General features: G+C 46.2%; 1 protein-coding gene across 1 annotated transcript in view; it reads left to right on the top strand.

Moving 5' to 3' along the window:
- Positions 1-20,322, top strand: part of LOC121837461 (FERM, ARHGEF and pleckstrin domain-containing protein 2-like) — a gene marked incomplete at its 5' end in the record, with an annotated part of 108,007 nt that overhangs the window by 69,503 nt on the left and 18,182 nt on the right. The window contains 4 exon segments of the mRNA XM_042293067.1: positions 2,237-2,305; positions 6,473-6,645; positions 12,624-12,730; positions 16,812-16,966. Of these exon segments, the coding sequence (XP_042149001.1) occupies positions 2,237-2,305; positions 6,473-6,645; positions 12,624-12,730; positions 16,812-16,966 (504 nt within the window).

The raw sequence follows: 20,322 nt of genomic DNA on the forward strand, positions 1-20,322 counted from the left end.
ATGCGCAGAGTACAGCATTATCTCGATCTCAGGAAAGCAAGCTCCTTTCCAGATAGCATCAAGATCGATTGGGGAGCTAGTTTGTTTGAACACGTAGACTGTGAATTAACAAGTGCAAATGACTAAAAAGAAAAATTAACAAGTGCAAATGACTAAAAAGAGAAATTAACAAGTGCAAATGACTAAAAAGAGAAATTAACAAGTGCAAATGACTAAAAAGAGAGAAAGAGATTCTTCTCCTCAGCCGACATGGGAAATGGTGCTCTCAGCATCCATGTCATTACAACTTTTTTGAATTAAAGTTTTGTTGTAAAATAATTACAAGCTAAGCTGTTAAGGGCTAGGTTCCCCAGGATTGTGTCCGGTACCAAAGAAATGTTGGCACAAACCTACACAAACCTCTGGACAGCTACCGCCATCTATACGCGACGGCGGCAACCAGGCAATTAGTATGGTTACCGCCGTCGCTCATAGATGGCGACAACCTTTCTAGCTATCATAGAAGAATGGATAGTTGGGCGAGTTTGTGTGAATTTATCGTAGGACACAGGTGCAGAAAACAGACGAGGACGAAGAAGAAACACGTGACGAGCACAGCGCATGTCACATGTGTTTCTTCTTTGTCCTCGTCTGTTTTGAGTGCTGTTCCCTACTCTCTTATCGGTTTCGGTTTGGACTCACGATGCGTTGGCCGCGTTCCCTTTCTTCGGGGAAAGGGAACAGGTTTAGGAAGGAGCGGCGACGTAAACAGCAGCGCGGATGGGTCCGCAACCACCGCGTGCGTCGAGCGCTTCAGATTTTGTTGCCAAAGAAGTACAGAAAGCCACCGCTGAGAACAGAAGCTACAGCTCCTTTGCTCTTCCTTCTTCACCAAAGTGAAAAAGCTGAATGTTCTTTTTCTTTTTTTTTATTTCTAAAGCTAAATATGTTGTCTTAGTGGCAGCTGAGAGTTTATTTCTTTCTCTCCTGCTTTTTCCCTTCCACATTGTCTTTCTGTACATGCTCCATTAAATTCATAGTTGCAAGTGCTCTGTCCTGTCCCCTTCTTCTCTTCTTAGTCATTTGCACTTGTTAATTCACAGTCTAGACATACCTTTTCATATAGCGCTGTCGAAGGCATAGTGACAGACGTATTGCCTAAGTTATCGATGCGATCAGCTTCTACAATTTCACGCGTTATCATACCCTTGCTTCTATTTTCAATTGTAACGCATCTGTCAAACAGTGGGGCACAACAGCAAGTCCTGCAATGTATGTCAAGAAAGCCACAGTTATGTTTTTGCACATTGTTACAGTGTTCGTGAAGCCAATCATTTAGGCAGCACCCTGTCTGCCTGATGTACAGTGGAATCTCGTTAATTTGAACCAGAGAGGGACCAACAGATTATTTGAATAATGAAAAGTTTGAATGACCGGGGAGTTTCCTCCCTAGAAACACATAGGACGGGACCTGCACATTGGTTTCAGTTACCCGCATGTTTGAATTAAGAGAGTTTGAATTAAAGAGATTCCACTGTACTGCCTGCCGCAGGACAGCAGAATGCGATACACCATGCAATCTGCGCACTTGACAAATTTTGTTTGGTGCTTGTTTTCTCATGTGTGTTTGGCAGGCACGTCGGGCTTTGCTAGTTTGCACAGGATCACGAGCTCATTGGGTGCAGAAAACACTACCTTTGCGTCGGGCAGGCAGGGCGCTGCCTAAATGATCAGCTTCACGAACACTGTAACAACGTGCAAAAGCACAGCGGTGGCTTTCTTGAGATACATTGCAGGGCTTGCAGTTGTGCCCCACTGTTTGATAGATGCATCACAATTGGAAAAAGAAGCAAGACTAGAATAATACATGAAATTGTTGAAGCAGAACACATTGATTACCTAGGAAACCATTGATTACCTAGCTATGCCTTCAATAGTGCTATCTGAGAGGAGCCTGCTTTCTTGAGATCGAGATAAGGCTGTGCCTTGTGCATTTTCTGTGATGGTTGCTTTATGTTGCGTTTTGTGACAAGGGTTGATTACAAGTACCAGAACAAGTTTAAATAAAACTTTCAGTTGAAAGTTGCACCTCGTTTGTGTTCTGTCCTTTCTTCGTCCTTGTCTTTGCTGCGCATGCACAAGTTTTATGAAATGACCAGCAAACTAGCCCAAACAGCCACTCGTCTTTGATTAGTTGTTTTTCGTTTCATTTCTCTTTCAAGGCAAGGAATCGGGGTGTTGTTTGTCTTTGTTGCAGGAGTTTGTGAGGGAGGGTTGCCTCCAGAAGCTGTCGAGGAAGGGTTACCAGCAAAGAATGTTCTTCTTGGTAAGTCTCAACTTGCGTGGCACAAAAAAATGTATTTTCTAATTGTCCAGGGAGGTTAATTAGTGGAACCGTTAAAATGAAGCGGGCAGAGAGGAAACTGGCGATCCTTTTCTCCCCCCTGCAATTCAGCAAAATCTAGTGCATGTAACCGAAAACTGATACTATGTTTTACTTTTAAGGGACACTGCAATGAAAAAAAATGTTTTTTTAAAGAACTTTTTTTTTAACAACATACCGTATTTACACGATTGTAAGTCAACGCGATTGTAAGTCAACCCTCCCACATTGCACATCAGCAAAAAAAAAATTTTAGATGCGCAATTTACTGCGAACACGTGAGAATGGCAAAGTATCTGTTTCGAAAGCCCAGCCTCCAACACAGGATCGATGCCTTCTGGCGTGCTGCGTATACATGCGCGAGGTGCATGAGATAGGAAGTCCACACTGCACTAGGAAGTCCGCACTGGAGGCTGGACAACTGAAGCTGCTTCCATTTGTTCCCACTCCATCCGCGACTAGACTACGAATAGTCCGCACTGGTGATATCGGTCCCATCGCCATCACTGCTATGTTCTCGAAGTACATCGTCGGCGGCGTCCAACGAAACCTCCCACTTTGCAAATAACCGCATCTTCCGCGCTTGCTCGTTGACCGCGTTGCACGTCACGGGTAGGGACCGATTGCACACTTTTGCGGCGTACGTTGCAAGCCTTCGGCCCGCGGATGCCTCCTTGTTTTCCGTCACACTTTAGATTCCGCACCATTGCGAACTCCACTGGAGAGCATCGCCCGCTCCGACGGGTCAAACTTGCGTCCAACAGTGCAGTTGTTGGTAGTTTCTGGGTGAAGAATGGCCATAAATGAGCACCGAAGACCTAAACTGCCCAGATCACATGTGTCTGTACAAGAAAAAAATTGACCGCATCTTGATTCGGGCAAAGCTCTGGTGGTGCTTGTCTGCGTAGATGCTGAGCCGCAGCATGCCGAGCCTTTCGTTTGTTTTCATCCATGTCAGAAAGAGAATGCGTGGTATGGAACGTGGTTATATACGCATTTGACCGCAGCGCCCTCTCGTCTATAAACGTTGAGCCTATGCATGCAAAATTCAACGCGATTATATATGCATTTGACCGCAGCGCCCTCTCCTGTATAGACGTTGAGCGGCTACATGTAACGTTTTATCCATGACGTTCCCAGCTCTTGAGTTACTACCACATCTCAGAGCCCCCTACTCGTCCCGCAGTCGTGGCCGAGTGGTTAAGGCGATAGGCTGGAAATATTGGGGTCTCCCCGCACAGGTTCAAATCCTGTCAACGCGCAAACTTTTTTTTTTTTTCTTTTTTTTTTTTTTTTTTTTTGTTTTACACGAGCACATGAGCCCACGAGCACTAGCAAGATCGATGTGAGCGCCGGACACCAAACGGACAAGGCTAGACCCTAAGGAGCTTCGCCCCTAAAAAAACATAGTTAGCCCTCCAGCATGATCTCGACACCCGATCGAACTATGTGCAACCATGGATCGCGCCAAAAACTCCAAAAAGACACCGCGGGGGGTGGGCCGTGAGGCTGTTCTAGCAGCCTCCGGGGTGGCTTTTACAAGAAGTGCCGCCACCCCCGGAAGTCGGGCGCGTGGGGCACTTTTCACCGCCGTACATTTGGGTTAATTTGCGAAGCGCTATCGATAATACTTGTTCGCACAAATAAAAGAAATTAAAAATTCGTAAATTGAGCGCGCAGAGTAGCGCAATGCTGCAGGCACAGCTGGCTGAACTCGTAACAAGCGAAGGTGTTCTTGATATTGCAATTGTTTCATTTTTGTTGGAGGTGGAGTGCTGTAGTTCGATTATATTTCCAAAGATTGAAGAATGGGTCGACCTACATTTATGTAAATACGGTAATTGGGCCGCACATCCTTTTTCGCAATAAATTTTGCACAATATTTACGCCGTTAGACATAAATTAGGTGGAGGTCCAGGCCCGCTCTAAGCCCCGCCCACAAATCAGTTACCCCGCCGATTACTGCTAGATTGGCTTGGCTCCTCAATTGGACATGCTGACGAGCCTGGCGTCTCCCTTTCCCGACATCTGGCGCATCTAGTCTGGCGTCTGATGTCTGCTAGTTGTGCGAGCAGATGCACGGCAGCCTCCGGCTTTGTCTGCTATTTCACCACCATCTATCGTCGTCTGTCGTGTTCAGAGGACATTGACATTAACGCTGTTTGTCTGCATCCATTCCCACCTTCGTCCGTCTGTTATTCCACCTCCGTCTAAAAACTTTTACAACGCTTGCAAGGCTCCACCTTTAAAGCGGAGTTCTAGCATTCCATCATGCACGAGCCATGTTTCATACAAACGTGTGTCATCGGCTGTTGATATGCGGTAGAAAGTGACTGAGAGGACTAAAAAATTCAACAAAATAAATAAGTAGTTTTTCCAGCGTTTTTGTTCTCGTTATTTCTTTTGCATAGCGTCTGCGAGCAAGGTGGGTAATCCTCACAACGCACATTTGAAACGCGACCTAAAAATATTCGCTTTGGCAGGCCAGGTACGCTGGATCTTTTGAGAGCTGCTTGCCTTTCGATTTCTTACCTGTGCAGTTGTCTTCTCAGTATTGAAACCATGGTTGCAATTGCGACAGTTGCCCCATTTACTGAACTGTGCGGCCGCTCTTATGCAAACCAACATCTTTATTTAACGTCATCGCATGGGGAGCCAGGTCGAGCAACATAGTTGACATGGGACGCTAACGCCAGTCCCACTCTGAAGACAAGCTCCAGCGTAACGGGCTTGAGTTGAGCTAGTCTAACTAGGATAGGGCCAGCTTGCTGCTCCCAAGTTCCTCTCCCGAGTTCAAGCTTGCCTCATCCTAGTCAATCGCCCGCACAGCGCCTCTGAAGGCACATACTTGCGACAGTTGTTTGTCGCATACTACATTGGCTGAGATCTTCCTCTAAACACCCCTGTGAACGCAAAACGAGCTGCGCTCATTGGGCACTTTGCAGACGCCAGCAGCCATGTTCATTATCGTTCCACACTGATGCAGAAAAGGCAATCTTTAGATACTTTTGAAACCAATAAGGACTTTATCTATATTATTTGTTTCTCAAACATTAAAAAAGATTGTCGATTAAAATACTATTATGGCACGGAGTTACAATTTTACAGCAAACATTTCACGCATCAATCATCTGTCCAACTGATGAGAGATGACAAAAGGTGCTTAGTTATCTAACCACTGGACAGTGCTTAGAGCAGGTCTATCCACAGCTAATTGGTGTCTAACAAAGTAAATATTTCTAAAAAAAGACGTTTCTTTGGGAAAAAATTCACAAAAATAAAATATGTCCCATTTAAGCACTTAATTTCTTTTTTTCATTTCACTGTTTTTTTAAGAGCATGATGAGCCAACGAATCAATATTTAATGGCAAATACACATAGCATGCCCACAGAAGAGCAATACTTTTTAGCCAGGGAGGAACAATGCGAAAACAAAAGCATACACAAACAAGCCGCAAAGATGTTGTACAGTCAAACCCGTTTATATTGAAGTCGCAAAAAAAACTGTCTGTCAGTTACATATAGCGGGTAGTTCAATATAAAAGTTTTAAGGAATTTGACAACAAGCAAGCATGCCACATTTAGAAAAGTTGTTTTCTAACCAGTGGGGAAACGCTGCAAATTTTGTTCGGTGTTACCGCATTTTACAACGGAGCTGTTAAGGGCTAGTTTCCCCAGTTCCGTGTTCGTGGACAAACAAATCTCGACAGAACCCTCTGGACAGCTACCGCCATCTATAGGCGACGGCGGCAACCAGATAACCAACCTGCCGGCTGTCGCCGTCGCTCATAGATGGCGGCACATAATACAACTTTGCTGCTCTTCCTTCTTCACCAGAGTGGAAAGGCTTAAAGGATTTTGCTATGCATTTTGAGCTCAGTTACTAGACTGTTGAGAAATTGTTCGATACAAGGGATAGTTTGAACTAACTGGGTTCAATATAATTGAGTTTGACAGTACTTTTTGGTTTTCCTAAATTCCGATCGCACCAACTCAAGGGTTACTTTTCGGCGAACCCTCGTTGTAGGTCAACCCTAATCGTTCGGATAATTCTCTGGAAAGAAAATGCCTTTCTCCCAAATGAATGCTACGACCTGTATCCGGGGCAGTTCTCGGACGTGCTGATCTACGCCAGCCGGACGTCTGGGCCGCGACTGCAGTTCAAGGTGCACGGGCAGCTGCCGCTGCAGAGCCTCATGGTGGAGGAGACAGAGCCCAAGGTGGAGGCCGCCTTCCGCTTTACCATCTACGCCGGCAACAGGGCTCTCATGGTGGCCGCAGGGTGGGTCCCAAGCAGCTTCTCTGGAAGACCTTTTTCCACCGTGCCTCTGCTCTAACGTACACCCTCTCCCCTTCCGTCCCGCCATCCCGCACGACCGGCATCGTCAAAACATGCGCGTTTCCTCTTTTGATCACATTCGTTTTGAGCATCGGTAGTATGGGGCAGAGAAAGCCACGAAAATTGACGCACGACTCCAGTGTGTTTGGACCGTAGAGTTAATAATCTAGATGGAAAGGTGCCACACATTTCATTTGCTTGAGGAGGGCGTGACGTAGCTAGATGTGGACATCGGCGGTCTCGACGGGACAATCTTGCTGGTAGTGCTTCGATGTGCACCGGGAAGAAGGAAAACATTACTCTCAAGGTCTGTAACTAGCGTGTTTTTCTAGCTTTATTTTGTACGAAAACACCACCGTTGCAAAACGGACACACCTAACTTGTAGTCCGCTTTCTTTTTCCATTTTCTCGTCGCTCTCTCTCTCTTCCTTTCTCTCGGGACTGCTGACGTCGGCACACAAGATTTGCCTCCTCTCGCTCGCGTCTTTACCCCCCCAATACCGACGGGCGGACGGAGGCTTTTTGTGCCGATCTTCATTCGTAGCTTGCAGACAAACCTCCGGACGGCGCTCATTACTCGCAAAAAGCTCCATTCCAGAGATCTCGCGGTTGATTTGGGGGTAATAATGCGGACGTCACGAATGGTACCGCCGTCTCTCTTCGGATGGGCTCAAACGACTGGGTTAAGAACACGGTACTTGCCTCGTATGGAATGCTTTCTGTAGTGCACTGACATCATCTCCTTTGCATAAGTTTTTTTACGGTTCCACGCGCCAAAGTTGCATCCCGGTAAAACAGTTGTCAGCAAATCGGGGTTTTACGCGGTAAAATCGGCGCCAGTTTCTTGTGCCAAATGCCAGGAAAAATTAATGCCACAAGCCGGTAACCTTACTCAATGACCACGAAGCGTGAATCGGCGAAGGCGGGGGATGGGCAGAATTTGAGACTGCGGCTTCTCGTGCTGTGGACGTGCATTCCTTTGCTCCGTTCACTTTTCTACCTTCTTAAAGGGGTACTCCACCGATTTTTTGAGCTACCTCAACTAACTATATTTTCTGACTCCCCGGCCTTTACTCTCTCCGGTATGCTATTTAGAATCGCGAAATTCATAATAGTTATTGCGAAATCGGCAAATGAAAATGATGCAAAAACCAACATTCAAATATACGCGCGCTTTTCAGGGCCGTGACATCAGTGGCAGGCAGGCTTGCCAGTCGAGCAAGCAGCCAAAAAATAGAATATGCCAATCATTTGTTCCGTGCTGGAGCGCGGGTACTGCAGCGAGCTTCCCAAGCATTCATTTGACACCATGAAACTGCTTCGAATCAGTTTAAAGCAAAATCTACAGCCCAAAGAGTGAACCCCTGCCTTCCACTGACGTCACTTTTTTATTGTTGCCAGTAGAGACTTCGAGCTTGAAAAACACGGTGAGGACCAAAACTGTAAATTCAATAACTTCGCGAAAGAACAATATTTTCACCTAATATTTGGGATACTATTTTCGCGATGTTTGTTGGTTAGTTTAGCAAAATTTCAAGCAAATCGGAGACAATGAAAAAATCGGTAGAGTAGCCCTTTAAAGGCCAATCAGGGAGCATAAAAGAGGAAGCTTACTCTCGCCAGCCCTTATTTTTCTCCTCGCCGTTTTTCCCGCAACGTTTAGGATTAGATAAGATTATTTGAGCAGCCTGATGGTGATCCCAAGATGCAGAAGCCACGTCTTGTTTCTTTCCCACTTCCCCCCTCCTCACTTTGACTGTGGGACTTCTCTAAAGCCGAGGGCACGTTGGAAGCTGCTTGCTCATCAGACCAGTTCTAAGCCTGTCTTTCCTCACGACACCCTCGCCCATACCTGGAAAGGAATTTGCGACATGCTGGCATCTGCTTGCACGTCCCCTGTTCATTCGTTCATTCCAACAGCTGTCTAGAAAGCTTCTTACCTCCCAAGCAATCATTAAGTGTTTTTTTTTTTCTTGTGAGCAACTTTTTTGTTTTTTGAGGTTTTTATTTTTAATATGCTGCAGCTTTTTAAACCATTAAATGCTTTTTAATGCTGCTCCCAATCCCCAGATTTTGTCTGTCGGTCCTTCGATGTATTTCCCGCTAAAGTTAGCGGGGAGATTGATATCGCAAGACCTACCGTATTTACTCACATGATGAAGACACCCCCCAAAACGGGTACCAATATTTGGACTTTTTTTTTCCCTCGCGTAATAAACGCATTTCCAACTTTTGGCTACGCGAGTCTCGAATTGCGTCCGATTTTGCTAGCCACCAAGTCAATTTTCTTTTGCTGCCAAGCGGTCTCGCAAAGTCAAGCCAAGCCAAGCCGCTCTCGTAATGGCTGCAAGCGGCTGCAAGTGCGTAGTTGCAGAAATGATCAACCGTGAAACCGAGCAGCACGCACACTTAACGAAGCTTGGGTCAAAAAGTTGCCCAGCCACGGACATTCTTCGCCTATCTGATGCATTGATGTCAATGAACACGCCGTCATCCGTGGTTCGCTTTTGGACAATGAGTGAAAGAGGTTAGTTAGGCCTAAGAACGGTTGCGTTACTCTCCGTGCTGAGTGAGCTTCGTACAGCGCTTTCCTTCGGCAAAAGGCACGCCAAAAGCGCCCAAAAAGGTTTGCAATCTATAGAACACGATTACTGTGGCGCGCCCACTATCTGCCATGGGCGCACCTCCATCAGTGGATATGTGCCACAGTACCCTGCCATGTCATATTGGCACCTAAAAAGACAATTGCACAAAGTGTGTAAATGCAAAAATGTTATGCCGCACAATGAACGCCCCCCCCCCCCCCCCCCCCCCCCCCCCCCCCAAGAATGTGGAAATTTTTCAGAAAAAAAAAGTGTGTTCTTTATGCGAGTCAATACGGTATACACAAATTCAGTTTCTGAGCTAAATTTAGCGGGAAAATTTATGTGACGTGACCTGACGTCGCGGGACATACGGATCAATTTAATTTCCCCGCTAAATTTAGCGGGGAAATTTTTTTTTCCGCACATAATGAACACATTTTTGATTTCCTTTTGCTTCATACACCGGTTTGTGCACCCACGCGTTTTCTCGCAATGCTCTCGACTTTCTTCGACTCCCAGTGATTCAGTCGCTTTCTTGATTTTTCTGATAGTTCGAGGCATGGTTGCAGTCCATGCAATTGTATGCGCGAGTATATGGAAATAAATGCGTGGTAATTTTGAGTTTTGCTTAGAGTCTGGTTAATTAATTAGAAGGATTGTTTTGGGTGCTCCAGAAGTCTGGTAATTCTGGGAGCATGAATAGGCCTCGCAATAACACCGAGCACACCTAAGACGTGGTTGTGCAAGCTTCACCTCTCCTATCTAGGCAATTGTAAAAAGACCAAACGAGCACACTAAAAAAAATGCCAAGTCGCCAAGGTAATTGTGCCATCAAGCCGAGCACGGTGGTGCGCATGCACACGCCTGCTGTGGCAGTGGTATTCGTATAGAAGTGGGAAGTTGCAGAAGCGATCAGCATGCGTGGTCACGCGGCACGCACGGCCGACAGAGCTGGACTCGAGGAGTTACCCTGCCCTCAGATATGTCTTGTCTATCGACTACATTGATGTTGACAAACATGCTGTGGCCCGTGGCAGTGATGTGATTGCTGCGCCAATTGCGCCAAACTGCGCCAAGGCAATATCCCTGCTACATCCTGCTACATTTTGCCAAAATAAGAGTAATCTGCGCCAAGCCTGCGCCAAAAGACCAATTTTGGTCGCTTTTCGAAACCGAACTTAAACTGAGTACCATAATTGAGCATGCGTGAGCTAGGTAGTGCAAGCGGCCGCCCGACACAAAGTACGCTACATCAATGGTCCATTCGGTCTTGCATGGTTTCTCCCGCCGTCTCTCGTTTCGCGCTCTCGTCGTCTCGTAAGTCTGGTCTCGCGTATTTTTAAAACGTTTTCAACGTTAGACGCCGGCATGTGTGGATGCTCCGACGGTATAGCGTACCGTGTACTAGGCCAGCCATGCCGTCATACTGTGAAACGAAACCGCGCTTTTGCGCGGTGGGAGTTACTTTGTGAGCTCAAGCACTCGCTCCTGAGTAGAACGGCCGTTGGAAAACTATATGTGGTATCTGCCTGAGGCTGCCAGTCACCGTGGTCGCGCAACGTTGGGTGTTGCCGTCCACCCGTCGCTGTAGATGTGGCGCTTTATAAACTGAAATGTAAGGACTGCCGCATGTTCATCAACATTCCTGTTCTCTTTTAAATCATACGCTACTACAAGAATCCCTTTTTAACTCAGTTTGCTGTGTCGAAAAATTGATTATCTATGTTTCTTTTGGTAGGTTTCTTTTCGAGAGGGGCACCAGTATGTGAAAAATCTCCCGCGGAAGAAAGTGGGTGAATAGAAGTCAGCTATAAAACAAAGAAGGCAATGAATGCACGCTGAACCCGCACAGCGCGCTTGTTCGTCTCGAGTTAGTTCGTTGCACAAAGAGCTCCAAGAGCTTTTTGACCCTGGCTCGCGATGTCTTGCATCGATACGCTCATATTCTGTTTTTGTGTGTGTTTAGCATGTACCTTGTTTGCCCACCTGGCAAGCACGTGCCGCTGGACGTTTTTGTCGTATGCTGGACAGTTACATTTTGCATACAGTTCTAGGAACAAGTTGGCAACGGAGCGGAGTGGCATGGTTTCGGTCGAACAGCCACCATATCCGTTCACGCGATGAAGCACGTGCAACTGCAAGCCTGCCGTAGTTGCCCTCATGTGCATACGAATATGACTGCACGACAGAGGCACAAGCTGGGACGCTTGCAACCTATTGTTTTACGTTTGCTTACTTTTGACGAAAATCTGGCACCAGTGAAACGGCAGCAAACGGTTTTTTGGAATCACTCGGCAACGCCTACATCACTGTACACTTATGGGATGTCTCAATATCTCTTTGGAGACATTGAAAGTTGACATTCATTAGCCGAAGGCAAAGCGAGGCTTGGAGCAGCGTTTCAGAAACTGTCGAAACGCGAAAAGAAAAGCACCCGCTAAGACTCGTAATGCACCTTTGTCTTGTGTACTGTGCGATTTCGCATTGCTCTGCAGTATAAGGTACGTGTTTCTTCAGTCGGAGACTGCTTCCATTTATTATATTATATAACTAGTCAACCTACTGCTGTGATATTTACTACTAAGCTGATCATTTTCAAATAAATTTTAATATAGGCAGTTTGTTTCTTATTTATCTGTAGCGGGTACATATATATGTGTCTAATTTAACTGAAGCACTGCAAAATGTGTCATGTCATTGGTATTTCAGTTACACGTTGAAAGACTCTCAGGTGGTTTAGCTTGACCATAATTTGATTAATTGCGGTGAGCAAAGTGCCCTTCGTTTGTCCAGCACTTAAAACAAATATTTTTATTTTTTCTGAGAATATCTGCTCCAAAAGCAACTTTTGCTGCTCCGAAACAGTGTTTTGGCTGCTCCAAACGCCACTTCGGGTGCTCCAAAACACTGTTTTGGTTGCTCCGAAAGGTGCTCCGAAACGGGTTAGGCCAATCACATCACTGCCGTGGTCTTGTTTTTGCTAAACAAAATTGTGTGGGCAGTTAGGCTTGGAAGCTGCGTCGCCTTTCATGCTGAGCACCATCGACGTGGACGCCAGGCGTTGTAGAGTGCTCTTTGGCAAAGGGGAGGCCAAAGGTGCCCGAGAAAGCTTTGCAACTTGTAGAGTGTGGTGATTGTGGCGTGCCATGGTAACTCAAAGTATTACCACATGTAGCGAATGCACCCCTCAATTTGCCTCTATGTCCTGCGAGTAAATACGTTAACTGGATCCTTAACGTGATGTCTGCAGCCGCTCTGAGGCTTTAAGGAGTATTGCCTCCAGGTTTGGTTGAATGCGTCTTCTTGCGGAATAATTGTGGCGGTGGCTTGTCCCAGATCTGAGGAGGAGCGTCAGCGCTGGATGAAGGACCTCTCGGACTGCATCGAGCTGGCAAGAGACCACAAGGACACAGGCCTCTTCTATTCTAGTCTCAAGTCCTGCAGTGAGTTTCGCGCAGCTCCCCCTCGTAAAAGCCCGCGTTTGTGTCTTGGGGCAGTCTGATGGAGTGCATGAAGCAACTTTTTAAGCAACCAGTAGGGATAGAGCAGCTGGGTCATGCACAGGATTGTGTACAAATAATGTAACCAGAAACATGTGCAAAACTTTTTATGGGATAATAATGAGTTAACCCAAAAAATGTATAAAAAAATGCATGTTGGATACAAAATGATGTAACCAGAAATGCGTAAAAATTATTGTTGGGTTCGGGAGTATGGAGCCAAAAAATGTGCAAAAATGGCCAACGGATATGAGATGTACCAGCAACATGTGAGAAACTGCGTGTTGGATGCGTTCTCTCCAAATGGAGAGAAATTAAGAGTTTGAGTTTGAGGATGATGTAATGGGAGTGTGTGAACTGGGGTCAGGCCCACATGTTTATTTTGGGAAAAGACTGGCCTAGTAATGGTTCCAATTTTTGCATTGTAGATTTCTCTGTCAGACAGCTATCACTGCAATACAGGTGTATCTCATGCCAAGTGTGTCAGCAAAGATTTTGAAAAATCCCTAAAAATAGGATGGTTGAACCGGGAACAAGCTGCCGGCCATAGGGAATGTCAGGGATTGAAAAAGAAACCTACGAAATAATTAACTAAAATGTACTAATCAAGTTCGTGATTAATGAAGATAAACCAATGGTTTAAGTTAGAAACTAGGGTTGTGCAAATTTTGAAATTTCAAATAGTAGTTCCGAATAATACACTATCCGACCTTCGCTTTGAGAAGAACTGCACTATTTGTATTTTAGGGGCGAAGCTCCTTAGGGGCTAGCTATGTCCATATGTCCTTCCGGCGTCAGGTGCTCGTGCTCACGAGCGCGCGAGCACGTGCTCCCGTGCTCGTGTGGGGCCAAAAAAGGCAACCGCATCTCCACGTGGTGAATGATGTTGATTGGGGCGAAGCTCTGATGGTGCTTGTCTGCGTAGACAGTGAGCCGCAGCATGTCGAGCCTTTCGTTCATTTTCATCCATGTCAGAAAGAGAATGTGTGGTATGGAACGTGGTTATATACGCATTTGAGCATTTGACCGCTGCGTGACATGGATGAAAACGAACGAAAAGCTCGGCATACTGCGGCTCACCGTCTACGCAGACAAGCGCCACCAGAGCTTCGCCCCAATCAACATCATTCACCACGTGGAGATGCGGTTGTTTTAGAGCGCAGCTCTTAGGCGCCCGTTTCCGGCTTGAGCGGCGTCGCCGTCGGCGTAACCAAGGTCACCCCAAGGTCACATGACCCCCCAGGTCATCCCAAGGTCACGTGACCCTCGAGGTCACGTGACACCTTCCAAGGTCACCTCAAGGTCACGTGACCCCCCCCCCCCCAAAAAAAAAAATCGCGTGACCCCCTCCTTGATGTCACGTGACCCCCCTCCCCCCAAAGTCACGCGACACCCCCCCCCGAGGTCACGTGACCTCCTCCCCCGAGGTTGGGTGACCCCCCCCGGAGCATATTAAAGAATGAGGGGAGGAGGAAAAGTGGGAGGAGGAGGAGGAGGGGTCTACCCTCCCCTCAGTACCCTTCCCTCCTTCTCCTCAAGAGCTGCGCTCCAATTCGGCATTACAGGGAGTTGCAAACGGCTTTCACTTTTTTTTTTCGAAGTGTTGATCGCGGCAGGTTAGCCCCGTTGAGTGCGCTTCTTACCAAGCACCGGTACGCTGCGGAGAAGCAATACCTGCGGAAGCGAGCTCCGCGGGTGTTGCTTCTCCGCAGCACATCGGTGCTTGGTAAGAAGCGCACTCGATGGAGTAACTTGCCGCAATAGACACTTAAAAAAGTATGAATATCGCAATTGCGCTCTTGGAAGTAAAGCATATGTTCAAAGCGGGATGGTGCACCTGTGCCGACTGTATTTGAAAACAAATGAAAATGTGAATCTGTATATCTACATTGTAATAAAAGTTTAAAAATTAAACTGTTATGCAAGAGTATACTATGTTAGGCAGAGATGCCCTTACAACCTGCATTCCTCATGCGCGATTCATTCTTTTTTATCTCAAGATTAAAGAAAGAGTATAGCAAGATTTGTAAATTCATTTCATTGGGTATAGTTGGCCATCTCTACAGGATTCATTTTATGTTGAATCCATCGTTTACTTGCCATCCCAAGACACCAGATCTTCTGAGGTCACAGTTCATAAATATAGATAGATTAAACTTAGCTTATAAATGAACAAGTGGAACAACCTTCACAAGTTCAGCTGGGTTTTCGTCTAAGTATTATGCAATGGTAGTGAAAGGCGTGGAAAAACTATTCGATATTCTAATCGAAATTATTTGGCCAAAACCACTATTCGTTTCGAATTCGCTTCAAACTCAAAATCCACTGTTCGCACAAGGCTATTAGAAAACTGCTGAGCGTCGTTGAAAACCACTAGACCAGCTCATTTTAGAAAGATACGAGGCAAGTGCACCATTTTACGGCTCTCCGAAAAAAAAACGCTCATTTTGGACTCTTTTTTAGGTTTAAGTTTTCTCTTGGTGTGCATCTTTGCGTCGTCGGTCCTGCTCCCTGGTGGCCGAGGCCCGCAGTGCACGTGTGCAATACTTCCTCCTACCTATGAGGGAAGCGAGGCGATAGCTTCACGCTTCAGCCACGTGGGGGCAGGACTGCTGGTACAAAGATGCGCTCTGATAGAAAATTGAAACATGGGAATGCATCCAAATCGAGCCTTTTTTTCAAAAGAACAAAAATGCTGTACCAGTTTTATATCTCTCTAAAATGAGTTGATTTAGTGGTTTTCGATGATGCTCAAAAAGTTTCTAATTGAAACCATGATTAAAAAGTTAATTAGCAGATTTTAGTTAATTACTTATGTAATTACAGTCTAAGCTCATTACAACAGACCTGGTTACAACAGACATTTGGATATAACATAGCGATTTGTGAAGTTTGTTTGGTTTTCCTCTACATTAATTGACTCAACTTCATATCTGCGTACAACATACTCCTTTTACAACAGACTGAAATCTTGGTCAAAATCAAGGTCTGTTATAACGAGCTTAGACTGTAGTATGTCTTAATGTTAAACATTCTTTGGCTAGCTGCTCTGGATTTTGTGAAGTCGGACTAAATTAAGTTAAATTTTGTGAAGCCGTAGCTTGTGACGTCTCATGACTTCAGTTTCCCTACTAGATTTAGCAGGAAAATTGATGTCACGTGACCTCAACACCAATTCAGTTTTCTGCTAATTTTAACGGGAAAAATGATGTCACCTGGCTTTGTGTCACGTGACCTATACACAAATCCAGTTTCCCCGCTAAATGTAGCAGGTAAATTGATGAAACATGACATGATATCACGTGAGCTACCATAAAATCTTGTAAGGATGCCCAGCCCCAGAGATTGCCCCTCCTGTTTCTCTGGCAAAATATCCTTAGCATTAAAATTTCAAAACATTACCCACCCCCCAATTCCAGTAGGACATCACGCGATGTCCGAAGGGAATCGCATGAACCGTGCAATCTGCAGCACCGGTACGTCAAGCGAGTTGAAAGCGGGTTTCCGCGTTTTTGTCTGCGATGTGCACGCGCGATTTCGGCTACCGTAACATGCGAGTTGTTCTTGCATGTACAGTGCTCAGCAAACTTATCTGGAACACATGCCCAGTTTACATAAATATCCACTGTTCTCTCATATTTTATCTTTTTTCTGCATTCAGTATTCTACAAGTGTTCCGCATAAGTTTGACGAGCACTGTACATTGCATCTTGAAATGCAAATCTCTTGCATCTGGAGTCTGCGGTATCTGTTTTCGTGACATTCAAGTTTGTAGCAAATTCCCGTGTTTTATTCCGCGATGTGCGCGCACAATATCGGTTCTCGTGGTAGGTAAATTTGTAGCGGGTTCCCGCCTGTTTATTGCACCATGAAACTTGCTGCTGCTTCCAAGATCTGTGCTATCCATTCCCATGAGATGCGAGTTCTCGGCGGGTTTCCGCGGGTCCTCCGCACCGTGAAACGCAAATCTGCTGCATCCACAGCCTGCGGTATCTTTTCCCGTGACGTTCCTGTTGCTTCCCAGACTCCTCGGACGAGCGACTGGACCGTGCCCCCCAGGAGAGCCCCGCCGGCGGCAAGTGGACGGGCCAGCCGGCGCAGCACTCCAACACCGCCCTGCACCTCTGCTGGCACCGCAACACCAGCATCGGCAGGCAGCAGCACCAGCAGGCTTTCCTGGCAAGCCACTCTCCTTCTTTTAAAGGCATTCATTGCCCCGGTGCATGCAGTCGTGTTTCGTACGGACAGTCGTGGTTTGGACTGGACCGGACCAAACTGGACAGGTTTCATGAGGCCGGGGTTCCCACCGTGTTCTTTTGCTGTGTTCGGTCACCAGTCGCATCCACTTTTTTTCTTACGAGAGGGGATCGAGTGGCCGTGGCACGGCGTACTCAACAACGTAAAACCGAGGCGTGGTGACGGCGCAGTTTGCGCGAAACCGCCGCCACCTGGGAGGAAAGATAGTGGCTACAAAGCGCAACAGGACAACCGACAGAAAGGAAGGCACAGCACTGTGTCTGTGTCTTCCTCTCTGTCCGTTGTCCTGTTGCACTTCTTAACCATTATGAATCACCAACTTGCCTAACACTCCATCCTCGTCAAGAAAGATAAGCTCTTCGAAGACAGAACTGTGCTGCGGTGGCTGCTTTCGAAACCGCCAACGCCCGGGAGAACAGACTGGCTCTCCGAAGAAAACAATATGCGGACCTTCGCGACGTTGGAATTCCCATCCTTCGGCAAACCGGAACCCCCGCGCTAAATGCCAGTGCATTTCGGCAAAAATCAGCATAGCGACAGCGGTGATTTCGGCTTTCTTTTTTTTGGCATTTCAGAACCTTTTTTGTCTCGAGGAGCCAACATTTGCTTTGGGCTAAAGCTAAGGAACCCCTCCCTGTCTTGGCATTGAGGAAATAAAGCAGACACATACAGCGCTTGTAAACGGTGATATCGAGAGAAGGCTCGTAGCTATGCGTCAATGGCTGGCTCCGATTGGCTGAAGTAAGGGAAAACTTATTTAGGGGTTGGGGCAGTCGAGGAAACCTGGGCAAAGTGACTACATTGAGTTCGCAGGTGTCAAAAAGGGAGTCCCAAACCATTTAGTTCAGCAATGTCTCGTCCACAACTTTTTTTTAAAGTGATAATTGTAAAAACAAAATGTGTAAATAACATCACAAAATGTTGGACCAAAAAAAAAAAAAAAAATTCTATCCCTACACGAGGGATTGAACCAGGGTCTGCTGCATGTGAAGCAGACATCTTTCCATTAAGCTACTCTGACACATGAAATAATTGTTTTTCATGACAACATAAACTTGTGGGTGTCTTAAGCATAGGTAGCTTTCTGTCGTGGATCTCGAAATATGATGGTTTTAGCATTGTAATGTTCAGGCAGACGAGGGGTGACTCCTCGTTCGTAGTAATGCAGCCGGTCGACTGTAGGTGGGAAAGTTTGTTGCAAATTTTCCTGCAGCAAAGACACTCGCCAGGCTTGAAGTCGGGCAGCACCACGGATTGGCCACATTCGCACCTAGTAAAGAAATCATACGCATGCATATTCAACTCGAAGTACGCACTTTGAGCTTGACGTTTGCGCGAGCGATGTCTTCAGTCATGTGAAGGGGCGACGGCTCGGTGACGTTTTCATGCAAATCGACTTGGTGGTCGGGGTTGTCAAAACGGAATGGATCCTAATTGTTCTGATCGGTACAAAATTTCTCTTTCGAAGAAAGAGATTCGCCAGTACCGCGAACGACAGTTCTGAAGTAGAGGTTCCACACCCGTCGTCCTCTGCCATCTCCATCCAGCCTGCGAGTCCCACGATACGCGATACAACGCCACATTGAGAATTATACATTGAACGTACAAAATGCTTCCTGTTGTCTGTGCAACTTTTTTTTTTTTTCAGTCAACATATTTGTAGCTTTTTAAAAGCCACAAAAACTGGGTTTCATAGTTTTTTTGTATTTTTAATATTGAGTGTGTGCCTTCAAGGACCCATGACTTTGATTAAATTTGGTGGTTGTGTGCAAGCCTTAGAAAACGGCTTGTGACCACGGAGAAGAGACTGAGTGTGGCTCAAATTAGCCAGTTCTCGATCGGCGATTTTCGTGCAAAATGAAAACCGAATTTGGAACCGAAAATTCTGTTCGAGTAGTTGGGCTCTCATATTTCATGTAGAACTAAAAACCTCAGCGAGCATAAATACCCTATCAGTGTCTTTTTAAAGGAACTCTGAACTGAAATTTGGATTTTGCAAAATAAGGCCACGGAAGCATTGAGGGACGCTTCGAACTCCAAAACATCACTCGTACATCGATATCTTAAACGGATGCTCATACTTTTGAAAAAGAATGGCGCGATCAAGCGGCATCTTTGGCGTTATTGTCATCCGGGAGAATTTGAGAATGTGGGGAAGCGGCCTCGCTTCTCTTCTCCTCGCTTCAGTTCACCAGCTCGACAGGACTGAGCGAGGAGGAGAGGGAATGGGAATCGTAACGTGACTTGTCTCGTCGGTGATGCTCAATCGCGCACATCTTTTCCAAAATAATGGCAAAATTTTGGTTCAGCATTCCTTTAAACAAATAGCACCTCATAAACTATTTTGACATGCTTGTCTATCAAAATATAAAGTTACTCTGTGTAAACTTTTCGTGTGAGCAGGCCTACGATAATAGTCATCCTAAAACATGGTGCCACTTGGCGCTGTCTCCTTAAGTGATCAAAAAGAAGGGATCTCCCGCATTCTTGGGAGGGGAAAAGCCTGCTTTTGTGGTAGATGGCAAGGCATTTCTCATTCCAGCAATACCGGTAACTTCCGGTAACTTGGAACAATCCTAAGGTGACGGCTGACGTGCAACCTGAGAGGAGAATTCCCAAATTTTGAAGTACAGTAGAATCTCGATAAACGGAAATCGCTTAAACGGAATTGCCGCTTAAACGGAACAGTAGCCCGTAAGTTGGTTGGTTTTGTATTCAGATAAGGTAAAAAAACTTTCGGTAATTGGAACTAAAATTTGCGCTTCACTGTGTAAACGGAACCGAAAATAGAACTTCTGGCAGACCCATTGCCATGAGCATCAGCCCTTTCCGGTTCCGGCTGTTTCTTTTTTTTTTTTCTTTTCTAGCCTCGTAAGCCTCGTTGGCCTCGCCTCGTTGGTAGTCGGCGCAACGAATGCAACACTGCTGTTCTTGATCAAGTCGTTCGGTCTCTGTTCGAGTTGCCTAGGTTACAGCCGCATCGTTCCTGCCGTCGTGGTGCCTATCGTGCTTCATTGCCGCGTTGGTGTCTTCCAACTTCGGTGGCTAGTAAGCGCTCGCGAAGTTGAGGCCTTGCCTCCGTTGTTTCAATGGCGACACAGAAGCGGGCACACCATGCGCTGACGTTGGAAAAGAAGATGGACGTCATTCTTGACTTCGAAAGCGGCTCATACTCGAAGACGGCGCTCGCGACGAAGCACGGCGTCCCGAAAAGCAGCTTAACGAGGATCCTGCACGACAAGGACAAACTACAAGATGCCTTCGAAACTTCGCGATTC

This window comes from Ixodes scapularis, unplaced genomic scaffold (assembly GCF_016920785.2).
Source record: "Ixodes scapularis isolate PalLabHiFi unplaced genomic scaffold, ASM1692078v2 PGA_scaffold41__6_contigs__length_2269736, whole genome shotgun sequence".
Classification (NCBI taxonomy): Eukaryota; Metazoa; Arthropoda; class Arachnida; order Ixodida; family Ixodidae; genus Ixodes; species Ixodes scapularis.